General features: G+C 42.1%; 1 protein-coding gene across 2 annotated transcripts in view; it reads left to right on the top strand.

Moving 5' to 3' along the window:
- Positions 1-13,596, top strand: part of MOXD1 (monooxygenase DBH like 1) — a 57,595-nt gene that overhangs the window by 39,563 nt on the left and 4,436 nt on the right. For both annotated transcript variants that reach the window (XM_075266627.1, XM_075266628.1), the window contains exons 7-10: positions 5,985-6,151; positions 9,443-9,634; positions 11,528-11,587; positions 12,596-12,738. In XM_075266627.1, coding sequence (XP_075122728.1) covers positions 5,985-6,151; positions 9,443-9,634; positions 11,528-11,587; positions 12,596-12,738 — 562 coding nt within the window. The remainder of the gene's footprint in view (positions 1-5,984; positions 6,152-9,442; positions 9,635-11,527; positions 11,588-12,595; positions 12,739-13,596) is intronic.

Below are 13,596 nucleotides of genomic sequence, written 5' to 3'. Positions count from 1 at the left end.
TGGAGGGTCACAAGGCTGGCAAGGGGTACAAAACCCTTTCCAAGGAGTTGGGTCTACCTGTCTCCACTGTTGGGAGCATCATCCGGAAGTGGAAGGCTTATGGAACTACTGTTAGCCTTCCACGGCCTGGACAGCCTTTGAAAGTTTCCTCCCGTGCCGAGGCCAGGCTTGTCCGAAGAGTCAAGGCTAACCAAAGGACAACAAGGAAGGAGCTCCGGGAATATCTCATGGCAGTGGGGGCATTGGTTTCAGTCAATACCATAAGTAACGTACTCCACCGCAATGGTCTCCGTTCCAGACGAGCCCGTAAGGTACCTTTACTTTCAAAGCGTCATGTCAAGGTTCGTCTACAGTTTGCTCATGATCACTTGGAGGACTCTGAGACAGACTGGTTCAAGGTTCTCTGGTCTGATGAGACCAAGATCGAGATCTTTGGTGCCAACCACACACGTGACGTTTGGAGACTGGATGGCACTGCATACGACCCCAAGAATACCATCCCTACAGTCAAGCATGGTGGTGGCAGCATCATGCTGTGGGGCTGCTTCTCAGCCAAGGGGCCTGGCCATCTGGTCCGCATCCATGGGAAGATGGATAGCACGGCCTACCTGGAGATTTTGGCCAAGAACCTCCGCTCCTCCATCAAGGATCTTAAGATGGGTCGTCATTTCATCTTCCAACAAGACAATGACCCAAAGCACACAGCCAAGAAAACCAAGGCCTGGTTCAAGAGGGAAAAAATCAAGGTGTTGCAGTGGCCTAGTCAGTCTCCTGACCTTAACCTAATTGAAAACTTGTGGAAGGAGCTCAAGATTAAAGTCCACATGAGACACCCAAAGAACCTAGATAACTTGGAGAAGATCTGCATGGAGGAGTGCGCCAAGATAACTCCAGAGACCTGTGCCGGCCTGATCAGGTCTTATAAAAGACGATTATTAGCTGTAATTGCAAACAAGGGTTATTCCACAAAATATTAAACCTAGGGCTTGAATAATAATTGACCCACACTTTTATGTTTAAAATTTATTAAAATTTAACTGAGCAACATAACTTTTTGGTTTGTAAGATTTATGCATCTGTTAATAAATCCTGCTCTTGTTTGAAGTTTGAAGGCTCTAACTTATTTGCATCTTATCAAACCTGCTAAATCTGCCCGGGGTTGAATACTACTTGTAGGCACTGTAGGTGTGTGGAGATTTATTAAGCCTTTAGCACTCCACTTCGCAAGGAACCATGGGAAGAATATGCAAATCTGTCTTCCATGATGTAATTAGGAAGTTAGAAGCTGCCTCATTGTTGCAAACCAATAGAGAGCGCTCACTGGAATGTGCAAGCCTGTCTTCCCTGATGTAGTTAGGATGACAGAATTGCAGTGAAATAACCCAATAAAGGCTGCTCCCTTTAACATCATGCTCGACCTTCCAAGAGGCCTTTATTTTGCAATGGAAAAATGAGAAAGTTATGATTTTTGGAGTGCAGAGAATAAAAAAAATGAAAACAAAAAAATTTAAAATATAGTATCTGCGTCATGTAAGGGTTAAATAAAACATTTTAGGTATGTACTTGTCTAAATAGCAGAGATGCTTCACTATTGTAATGAAATGGAGCTTGTCATGGTCTAATAGAGGATATTAAGATTCTCTGACAAGAGTAGGTTGAAAGGTCAAGTTGAAACTTTTTTAGTTAACGAGTAACAAACATTTATGAACTAGAGTTGGGTTAGTACCTAGACCCTTGGAGGCATGTAGGAAAGGTGGCCGGGCTGGCCTTCCTCTGCCTGGAGGAAACAGCAGGTACAGATTATCATCACAAAGATAAGATTACAGTTTTACTTCTGCTCAGAAACTGTGCTGTACAAATGTGCCTGAAGACTAACAGCAATAAAATTGTACTTTAAAAGGTTATGACGTATTGAGCACATTCAGGTAGGTGAAAATACATGTATAGGAATGGCAAACGTTAACTTGTCAGTAGGGTTGAGCCGATCTTCACTTTTCAGGATCGATTTTAAAATCCGATTTCCGATCATTTTTCATTCGAACCCGATTTCGATCCCAATTCCGATCCCAATGCAAGTCAATGGGATTTTTTTTATTAATCGGAGATCGGATTTTAAAAGCAATCCTATTCACTATACCGCATGGAATCTAACAATTGTTAGAATCCACGCTGTGTAGTGAATCACTAAAGTAGCCAGAGGATTTTTTTTTAATCCTCTGGCTACTTAGTCCCCCCTGGTGTCCACTTACCTCCAGAGATGGCTGGTCCTGTGCCCCGTGCCTTCATTCTTCACCTCGCTGCTGCTCCACGCTGCTTTTCTTCCTTCACTGCCCCCTCCCTGCCAGGTTAGGAGAGTGTGGGTGGGTTCGGAGAGTGTGGGCAGGTACTGGGAGTGGAGACGTCATGTCTCCCCGCCCTGTACCCGCCCACACTCTAAGCCACAAGCCCTGCCTACCTAGCGCTTTAAATACTAACCTGGGAGGCGGGGCAGCAAGGCAAGAAGAAGGAGGGCACCGGAGAGCCATCTTTAGAGGTAAGTAGCTGCTAGAGATTTAGTTTAGCCTTCCATTCGAATGAATGGAGGCAGCTGGCGCGCAGGGGGTTAAGGCTTTGTGTTGGCTGCTTCCATTCATTCCTATGGAACTGCAGCGGAGCCTTGACACTAAATATACAGCGTATACTCAGTGTGAAGGCTAAGCAAAGCATTGTGGGAACAATCACCGATCTCGATCCCACATAAAAAGATCGTGTTCGGAATTCTGATGGCGATCGTGAAATTTTCTCGATCGCCGATCGGAATCCGATCTTTTCCGAACACGATCGCTCAACCCTACTTGTCAGCACAAAATTGAGATATAAACGAATAACAGTGCCTTGTACAGCTTTCAACATAGTTTACACTGATGTATTTCTTATTCTGGACCACAACACCATTCTTGTAAAAATTATCCTTTTATCCCTATGCAAATGAGCAGAAAAAGGCATTAGGGGCATATGGGCTTCAATATCTGCTGCTGCTAACCGCTGCTCAGGTCTAGACTCTGGTAGTTGACTGACATCTCTCGCCTTAGCCTCAGAACACAGTACTAACTGTCTTGTACATGTCTGATGATGATATCTGGAAGTGAAGGAAACTAGATAAAGGCAGCTTCCTTCACTTTCGGGTGAAGAGTGACATCATCAGATATGAACAGGGCTGAGTTGAGCAGTAGTTAGCCAGAAAAGATAGCAAGCCTAATGATGGAAGAGATGCCTCTAAAGTCCTTTTCTGCTCCTTTGCATAGGGATAAAAGGACAATTTTTACAAGAATTGTGTAGAATAATAAATACATCATTGTAAACTGTGCTGACAGCCCTACACAGTACTGTGATTAGTTTGTATCTCAATTTGTGTGGATAGACTCCCTTTTACTAGAATGGTATGGAAAATCAAATGTCCAGTTAGCAGTCAACAGCAAAACTTCCTTCAGGTCCAAACAATTACATTTTGTAAATGTATAGCACCTTCATAGGAAAATGCTTTATTGTAAATACAAACAGCACTCTGTTAGCATCAAGAGCATTACTGTAAATACCTACTATATATAAGGATACATGCAATTGAGGTTCTTGGTACTTTTTACATTTTGATCAGACTGTAATTGTAAGCCCACATAACACATTAAGGTGACCTCTATAATCATCTTTTAGGGGATTTGTCTCCCATAAAGTAAGGGCAAATGTGTTTTTTAGCCATATCATGTCTTGCATAAACCATAAACACATAACCTGTTATCGAGCAAAGGCACCATAACTGTTTCAATGAGCTAGACGCAGTTTCACTGTACAGTCCGTGTGTACTTAGACATGCATGGCTTAATCTTTGAGTCAAGCATATGGCAGGATCAACCAGTTTATTTTAGTGTAGGGATTTCCCTATTTTACCCTATTTTATTTATTTAACCAACCATTCTATTATGAAAACTAAGTTATTGAAAAACTCAAGGGTTTAAAATGCTCATTATGACAAAATGGTGTCACTTCTTGAGTAGAGATGATGGGGGGAAAATGCTCGTTTCAGGGGAAGGCAACGTTTGATCAAATTATACTTACCAAGTCCACGAGTGAGGGTCGGGCTGGATCCTCCGAGCAGTCTTCTCCTTGCAGCTTCCCCGCGGCATCTTCCGGCTCTGAATTCACTCTGCTAGGCATCTGGCCTGGGCAGAGCCGACAGCGCATGCCCGCACTACAAGCGGGCATGCGCAGTTGGCTCTGCCCAGGCCCAATGCCTGGCAGAGTGAATGAAGAGCCGGAAGACGCCGCGGGGAAGCTGCATGGAGAAGACTTCTAAAGGTAGGAGAAGAACCAGCATTGAGTGGCCGACTGTATAGCATTCGGCCAATCAATGCTGGTTATGCATTGAACTTTTACATTCGAATAGCGAGTGGTACTCGATCAAGTACGAGTATTTTGAATACCGTATATCGAGTACTACTCGCTCATCTCTATTCTTGAGGATTTCCACTTTACTGGTACCTCTAGGAGTCTGGAAAAATGACACAGTGTCAAAAAACTATTTCCTTTAATTCTACACCCCAAAAGCCAAAACGCACACTGCTCCTTCTCATCTGAGCCCTGTTGTGTGCTCAAACAGTAGTTTATACCACATACACAATGTCTTTGTACCAGAATAACCTGCTTTAAATTTTAAGAGTGTGAGTCTCTATTGACACAAAGAGGACACAATAGATTGGGCACTGAAATGGCATATCTCTAAAAATAAAAATACCTTTTCGATTTTTCATTTTTCACTCAAAATGGTCACTATATACCTTAATAAATTCCTTGAGGGTGTAGTATGTAAAAAGGGGAATTTTCATGATTGGAAGAAACTGCATAAAAACTAGGGAATACATTTTCTTCTTTAACCTATTGTGAATGTGTAAATTTTAGGGCTAAATGAACACTTTATTGAAAAAATATCCAAATTTCACCTCCATTTGTTTTAATTCCTGAGAAATGCTTCATAAATACTGTTTTTAATTATTATAGGAGTGTAGTTTTGAAAATGTATGAGGGCTTCTCATATATATGCCTTTAAAATCCACTGAAGTGGTCCCTAGGAAATGGGTTTGGAAAATTTACTTGTAAATTTGGAAAATTGCTGTAACCTTGTAAACCTTCTAAGGTCCAAAGCAAATTCAAGGACAATACATGGTGCCAACATAAAGCAGAGATATGGTAGATAATATTTGTTAACTCATTTAGGTGGTATGACTGTCTGAAAAGCAGAAAATTTTGAATGTTGCTCTTTTTTAAAATTTTCGTCAAGATTCCATTTATTCGTAAATGAATGCTAATAATAATAATAATAATTTTTTTTATTTATATAGCGCTAACATATTCCGCAGCGCTATACAGTTTGTAAGGTTCAAATACAGACAGAAAGATGCATTACAAAGAAAGTCATTTCACACAATGGGACTGAGGTCCCTGCTCGCAAGAGCTTACAATCTATGCTAAAAATATTGACCAATGTTCACCACTAACGTGAAATACAACATGTCGCTAAAAATCAATCTCAAAATCATTGGGTATTTTAGAGTTTCAGAGTTATTACCATATAGGGTAACATGTCAGATTTGAAAAATGGGGGCCTGCCAAAATGTCCAAAACTGGATCTGATAGGTGTTAAGGTGCAAGAAGTGAAAACAAATCTACTTTGTCTCATTCCTCGGAAACACTTTGATCCTGCTACCAATCCCTATTGGTCCAATGTGCTGAATGGGCTGCAGTAATGATTCATTACTATAGTGAATGGTTGTGTCTTAATAAAAATGCAATGTCACTGGGGTCTAGTAAACATATGATACTAGTTATAAGGGTACATTTTTAGAAAATTCCAAATATATAATAAAAATGTTTGTTTCATTTTAGGATACTGTATGAAGGATGCTATATCACCAGATGCGCATTACTAAAACATGTCTATCTATTTATTACAGGGTTTATAGACAGTTCCGGAATTAAACTGTATTACACCCCCCACACAAGAAAATATGATGCTGGTGTATTAGAGGCAGGCATTTGGGTCAGCCTATATCACATGATCCCACCAGGTATGCCTGCATTCAGCTCCGAAGGACACTGCACTATGGAATGTTTGGAAGAGGTGTGTGTAGTGACTGCATTTTATTCCTCAAACAGCAAAGCAGGGAATCTGCAAATTATGAAGCATTCTATGAGTTACAGAAGTAGAATGATAGCCAAATTTATATTATAGATTAGCATATTGGACATAGCATATGTAGATGGTAAAACATCAGATGATGTATCAAAAACTGGCATACTGTATAAATGGAGTTATCCAGGGTCGGACTGGGGTGCCTAGGGCCCACCAGTGGGATTATTTCCAGGGGCCCACCCTACTGCCATATGTAATATCGCCCCTCCAGTTTTTCCCATTATGCACGTTTAAAGTGCACTTTCACGCACAATACAGTGTGCAAAACAGCTATGGCTACACTACTACTTCCTTCATGCAACCAAAGATCACAGTGTCCCTTTGGGGCTCTTTCACATTAGTGAATAGAGTCGCACTGGGTCCCTCAGGTTGCAATGTGACTCCATTCACTAACATGAATGAAAGAATCACAGGGCAACACATCTTTGGTTGTATGACAGAAGTTATAGTGTAGCCATAGCCTTATGCTAGGTTCACAACAGGGGGCGGGCCCAAATAGCTAGGGACATTCTCCCGCCGCTGCGCTATGCCGGTAGCCGGCCATTTTCATGTACCCTCACCCAGTGGTGAACATAGCCTCTCTGCTGCCTGAGGCGGACGATCAAAAGACGCTCCCCCCCCCGTATTGAGTCCGGGGGGGGTGTTCATCTTTTGATCGTCCACCTCAGACAGCGGGGGGATTGGGGGTGCTAGCAGTACCATTACAATAAATTACAACATTACAATAAATACAATGCAATGTGATATTTTGTGCAGTAATACTCACAGGAGACATCTTCCCACATTTCCCGTCTCTTCCCTTTGGACCGCCATGACCACTTCTTCCAGCTGTGACTTGACTCTGTAAAGTTTGAAACACAGACATCTTTTCAGACCCCCGAGTATAATAATCGGAGCCCCAGGGGAGGTGAGGGAACATAATAAACACTGTTACTCACCTCTCCGGGATCTGATGTTACTCCTAGCAGGCTTCGGGCCTATATGGTAATCTGTCAGACGTCACGTGGTCTGGGATAATACCATATAGGCCCAAAGCCTGTGCTAGCAGTACCATATAGGCCCAAAGCCTCCCGGAGAGGTGAGTAACACTGTTTATTATGTTCTCTCACCTCCCCTGGGGCTCCGATTATTATACTCGGGGGTCTGAAAAGACCCCGAGTATAATATCAGCGGCAGTGGGATCACGGCCTGGCCTGGGTCTATTCACTACCGCCCACCGCGGCCTAAAGTACAAGGGGAAGCGGGGGCGGCAGTGAACAGGTCCGAGTTGGTAAATAGGCCGCTGCCTGCTGGTAGATACTCCAGCAGGCAGCGGCCTATTATAAACCAAAAAAGAGTTATACTTACCGACCGACCGCGCGCTGCTGCTCCCGCTGCCGCATCCTCTTCTCTCAGACGTCTGTGTATCAGCGTAGGCGGCGTGATGACGCCGCCTACGCTGATACGTAGATGTCTGAACCAGCACAAGGAGAGCGGCAGCTCTCCTTGCGCTGGAGGAAAAAAAAGAAAAAACGCCCGGTCTGCCGTCCTAAGCGCCTCCCCTAATCCTCCTCTGACATGGGCAGGGGCCCGATTGAAATGTCAGGGCCCCAATCGGGCCCCTAACCATCCCGATCCAGGCCATGATCATCAAGATCGGGCCCCTGCCTATGCTATGTAAAATGAGCAGCAGTATAGTCGGGGCCCGGGGCCCACCGGGGGATTCCCCGGTGCTCCGGCGGGCCAGTCCGACCCTGCAGCTATCCCAATAACAACAAATAGGTAGGTAGATCAAAGGCCAGTCCTTGCTTTGAATTGGCTGTATGACAAAGGGCCTTTTATATGGGACACAGTACATAAAAAAGAAGGAGCCTCGTAGCAAAGACTAAAATATACCCTCCTTATTTTAGTTCTGCTGTGTATTGCCACCAAGCACAAAAGAGTCTGGTGTTTGCTTCAATATCACAAATTCTCCATGAGCCATGATTTTCCTCTTTTGTCTAGTGATACAGTTCCTCTGGAGTAAGGATTCCTGTGCAGGTCCTTGCCACTCAGTAGCAAATTGGCTGGGACCAACCAGCTTTATATCCAAGTGTTTGATAACAGCTGCAAGGCCCGTCTCTGTAGTACATGCATATATACCTTGAATGGGCATCGTGATAGAATTACGTTCTTCACAGTTAAATATATATTTGCTTAAAAATCATTTAAACTATCCTGTGACATATGATTTATTGATGTGCAAAAAAATGCCTATTTTCCCCAAAAAACTGTAATATTTTTGTCTTTTTTACTTTTTGCCTTCCATAAGTGATTAATTTTTGCAGGACAAATTGTACCTTGTAATGGAACCATTTAATATTCCCCACAATGTACTGAGAAGCTAGAAAATGTAGAATTGGGTGGAAGTAGAGGAAAACTGTGCCTGTATGACTTTGATGGGCTTTGTTTTTACGGAGTTTATTGTGCATCTAAAACAACATGTTACCTGTATTGTGTGGGGTTGGTACTAGTTTGTTCCATTTTAACACCATAAAAAAAAAATCAAAACATTGAAAAAAATGAATAGATAAAATAAGTCGGGTGCCTTCACAAAGATGAGTAAACCTTGGGAGAAATAGTTTCATATAGAAGGTAAATGATGCAGCATTGGTATAGTAATGTATTAAAGAAAACTTTTGATACACAATCTAGAAGTATAAAATCAAGTATCCATGAGATGGGAATACCCCTTTAAATACCTAAGAGGTCCAAGCTTCCTCTTAGTCTTTTGACTCCTCTGTCCTCTCTTTAATATCATCATATATACTATATTTACTTGTATTATACAAGTGGAAATAAAGGATATTAGGGAAGTGTATAAAGAAGGCATTGTATAGTGTTGTGTATAATAGTCCTCACCACAACATCCTCAGTTTATTCACTGTAGGCAGTTTTAAAGAATGAAGTCAAAAGGATTTTTTATGGCTTAACCAGGAAATGTCCCCCAAACAGAGCAAAACAGAGCAGATGTGAGATCAATGAGCTGAAAATCTTTTCTTAACAATAAGGGATGTGTTCTCTCAATGATAAATATCACTGAAATATTTGGAGAATCTGTCTGCTTTATACAAATAGGTCTTGTCACATCTTTGCTTTGATTGCCTTCGAGTAGAAAAATGTAAGTTGTAGAAGAATAAATATATCTGCCACAAAATATAATAATGCAAGATGATATAATGTATCTCTAATTGTTATCAGGCCCTGAACCATGAACAACCAGATGGAATCCATGTTCTTGCTGTTCTTCTTCATGCTCATCAAGCTGGACAAGTTCTCCGTACACGACATTTCAGGAAGGGAGAAGAGCAGAAGTTACTTGCATATGACAATGAGTTTGACTTCAATTTCCAGGAGTTCCAGTATCTAAAAGAAGAACGAACCATTCTACCAGTATGTTATTGCCTGTTAGCATCACCTTCTCATTGGTTGCTCTCTCTATCTCTCTCTCTCTATATATATACAGTGGCAAAACTAGGAAAGACGGGGCCCCGTGGCGAACTTTTGACATGCCCCCCCCCCTTCCTGACCGACACCGAAGACCTTGACCGACTCACAACCAACCCCCCGCCCCCGCCGCATTCCTGAGCGCTTTATTATGCCCCATAGTGGCCCCTGCACACAGTATTATTCCCCATAGTGGCCCCTGCACACAGTATTATGCCCCATTTTGGCCCCTGCATAAAGTATTATGCCCCATTGTGACCCTTGCACTCAGTATTATCTCCATAGTGGCCCCTGCACTCAGTATTATCCCCATAGTGGCCCTTGAACACAGTATTATGCCCCATAGTGGCCCCTGCACACAGTATCATGCCCCATAGTGGCCCCTGCACACAGTATTATGCCCCATTGTGGCCCCTGCACACAGTATTATGCCCCATTGTGGCCCCTGAACTCAGTATTATCCCCATAGTGGCACCTGCTCACAGTATTATGCCCCATAATAAACACCCATGAACAATTATTATACTCTGGGGTCTTTTCAGACCCCAGAGTATAATAATCGGAGGCCCGGGGGGTGGGGGGTATACAAACATAAAAAAACCACTGTTACTTAACTATCTCTGGCTCCTCTGCAGTCTTCGGTGGTGTGAGCCATTTTTAATGACGTACTCACGTCACATGACCTGGGACGCACGCCTAGATCATGTGACGTCCGGGACGTCACACAACTAGACCCGAAGCCTGCCCGGGGCGTGGAAAGGTAAGTAACACATTTATTATGTTCCTTTACCTTTCTGGGGCCTCCGATCATTATACTCGGGGGTCTGAAAAGATCCCTGAGTATAATAATAGTGTTTGTGGGGCCAGCGGTGTCACTTACTGATACCGGCCCCAGCCAGGATCAGTAAGTAAATAGGGCTTGTTACCGGCTGGAGTAACTCCTGCCAGTAACTGCCTATTAAAAAAAAGAAAAAGAAAAAAACTGCAGGGGTAGCGGCTGTCTCTGGGCCCCTAATGTCCCGCGCCGTGTGGCAGACACTACCACTGCTACCCTGGTAGTTACACCACTGTGTACAGTATCTACATGCATGGCTGGGCTGATATGCTGAATTCTGGTGACAGACTCCCCTTAACAAATCTAATTTTATTCCAAGTCATTGAATAATCTATCTATCTATCTATCTATCTATCTATCTATCTATCTATCTATCTTGATAAGATGCAAAATGGTGAATTTGCATTTCCTTTATGACAGTTTATAGTCTTCTGATGGATTCTCAGTTTAGGGAACGTGAATTTCTTCACAACTATATGTACTCACAGAGAGACTAAGGGTGAGTTCACACAGAGGAATTTGCCACAGATTTGGGGACAGATTTCACCCCCATATCTGGAGCAGATTCCTCCCCAAATCTGGCTCACATTGTTTTCAATGGGAAGCAGAGATCGCAGCAGGACATGGAAAAAAGAAGCGTCCTTCTTGATCTTGCCGCGGATTCCATGGATTCAGCCATGAGGTCCGCAGGTCGAGATGCCCTCCTGCTTAGGCCCATTCATCTGGATGCCGCAACAGAATGCTGATGCTCTACATTGGCATCCCATTGTGGCTATACTGCAGCCAAAATGCCAGCTGCAGAAAATGAAGAGGAATTCCTGTGCATTTTCCACTGTGTGAACATACACTTAGAAAATAGCAATAGATTTGGGAAACGATTAATGAAAAATACACTTCTTTAGCATGTCTGCAAATTTAATGAAAAGACAACAAATGATACTGATATGAGGATGACACTTAAACTTTGAGGTAACACACCAAAAGTCTTCTCTATTCTTTTCCAGGGTGACCATTTAATTACAGAATGCCAATACAACACAAAAGGTAGATCCACAATGACATGGGTAAGAAAATGTAATATAATTTGATTTTCTCCTTCTCTTTCTCCATCTCTCTACCCCCCCCACCCCCACCCCATTTACACTGGACTTAATATTGAGTTATGGCCACAGTGCAGGAATGAGCCTAAATTGGTGCTACTTTTCTGTAATACAAGACAGGTGGCAGGCATACATACATTATATAATGTACATTATATTGTGTGCTGTAGGAACATTTCTGTAAAGAAATTTGCTGGTGCCCAAGGCATACTGTCCCCATTTCAGTTATGGTGCTAACGCTAAAAAAAGGTTGATGAGCAGTTAGTGGTTTCTATAAAAATGCCAAGTGGTCTACACTGGCTTGGGAATGGGGTATTGGGAATAAAGTGGTTGTCCAGGTATTGGACAGCTCACAGAGGAAGCTAGAGGAATCTTTTTTTGTTAAACAATACAGACAAACTGTCATTAACACTGCAAAAAGGTGGGCCTCTTTACATCATCGAGAGGTAGCCACGCCATTAGATAATTGCAATGTAATGGATTATTTCATCCCATATTGGTGACATCATCATGGCCAGCCTCCTGATTGGTGGTTTTTCAATCCTGGGGCAGGTCAGTCTGCTTTAAAACACGGGCTCCCTCACTCTCCCACACGGCCATGCATCAGTGCCGATAGGCAGCTTTACACCTCAGATGATAGGCTAGTGCAGGTTTACTAGCTAAGAAATGCATCAGGTGTCTTTGTTGGTGGCAGAACATCATGCACCAGATAAGTTCCCTTCCCTTTCCCCTTCCTTTCTTCCTTTTCCCCATACTTTCAAGATAATATTGTTTCACAAAATTGTGTCACATAGTCATATGCTACAAATGTCTTTGTGTGGCAGTTTGTGAATTGCAACCTTTCAATTGGTTTCATGAGAAATTGGACCCCTTAACAAAATTTGATCCAAGTTTTATTTTATTTACTATTAATATTTATGTTATTTTTCATGCTCTGTATTTACATTATTTTACTTGTCAATCAAATTTTAGGGTGGTCTGAGTGCAAGAGATGAAATGTGTCTTTCCTATCTAATTTATTATCCAAAAATCAATCTTGCTCGATGTGAAAGTATTCCAGAAATAAAGGAGCAGCTTCAGTTCATTGGAGTGAAGGAAATATACAAACCAGTCACGTAAGTAAAAACATAGTGATAATGAATGACAGCAATCCGAATTTATAACAAAAAGCACAAATAATCTTTAAATCATGCACAATGAAGAGGGATTATCTATCTAATCTATCTATCTATCTATCTATCTATCTATCTATCTATCTATCTATCTATCTATCTATCTATCTGGTTTGCTACTAAAGCACAAACTTGCATTGCAGAAACAGTCTGGCATAAGCCTATTCAAAACATGTAGCTAGGTAAAGTGACTTAAGTGCACCTAGAAGGTAACTGTAACTTGTTTACTTCATTCGCATTGTTTTGCAGATGGAAGGTTCTAAAAATGAAATCCCTACACTAATCTAAACACCCTCCTACTTTCTGAATAACATTATTAATTAAAAATGTATAGTTACTCATCCACCCCATTATACTTACCCTCCACGCTTCTTCCTCCTTCTGTAATGATTCTGCAGGGTGCGCGCTCTTCTCCAAGCACTGTGCGCACTGCTGCTGGTAATTCACCTCAACTGCGCATCCACACATACGCAGTAGAAGTGGATCATTGCATGAGAAGAAGAGCTCGCAGACTGAATCAATTCAGGAGGAGGAGGGGCCATCTCACAGGAAGAGGCGTGGAGGGTAAGTATATAATATGGGCTGGGTACATAATGTAAACTTACATTCATCATTATATTTAGCAAAACAGGTACTTGGAGCAAGAAAAAGCACATAGTACCCCATATCAAATATTGTGGTGGATTATGGATACAAGTATTTCTTTGTCTCTGGAAATCAGTTGTCAAAGTCTTTTTTTTTTTAATTTAGATAGTGAAGTTTATCACTTTTTTCTAATCTGTTTTTATTTTCTGATTGTAG

Source organism: Leptodactylus fuscus, chromosome 3, assembly GCF_031893055.1.
Source record: "Leptodactylus fuscus isolate aLepFus1 chromosome 3, aLepFus1.hap2, whole genome shotgun sequence".
Lineage (NCBI taxonomy): Eukaryota > Metazoa > Chordata > Amphibia > Anura > Leptodactylidae > Leptodactylus > Leptodactylus fuscus.
This window is presented reverse-complemented; position numbering and strand designations above follow the sequence as displayed.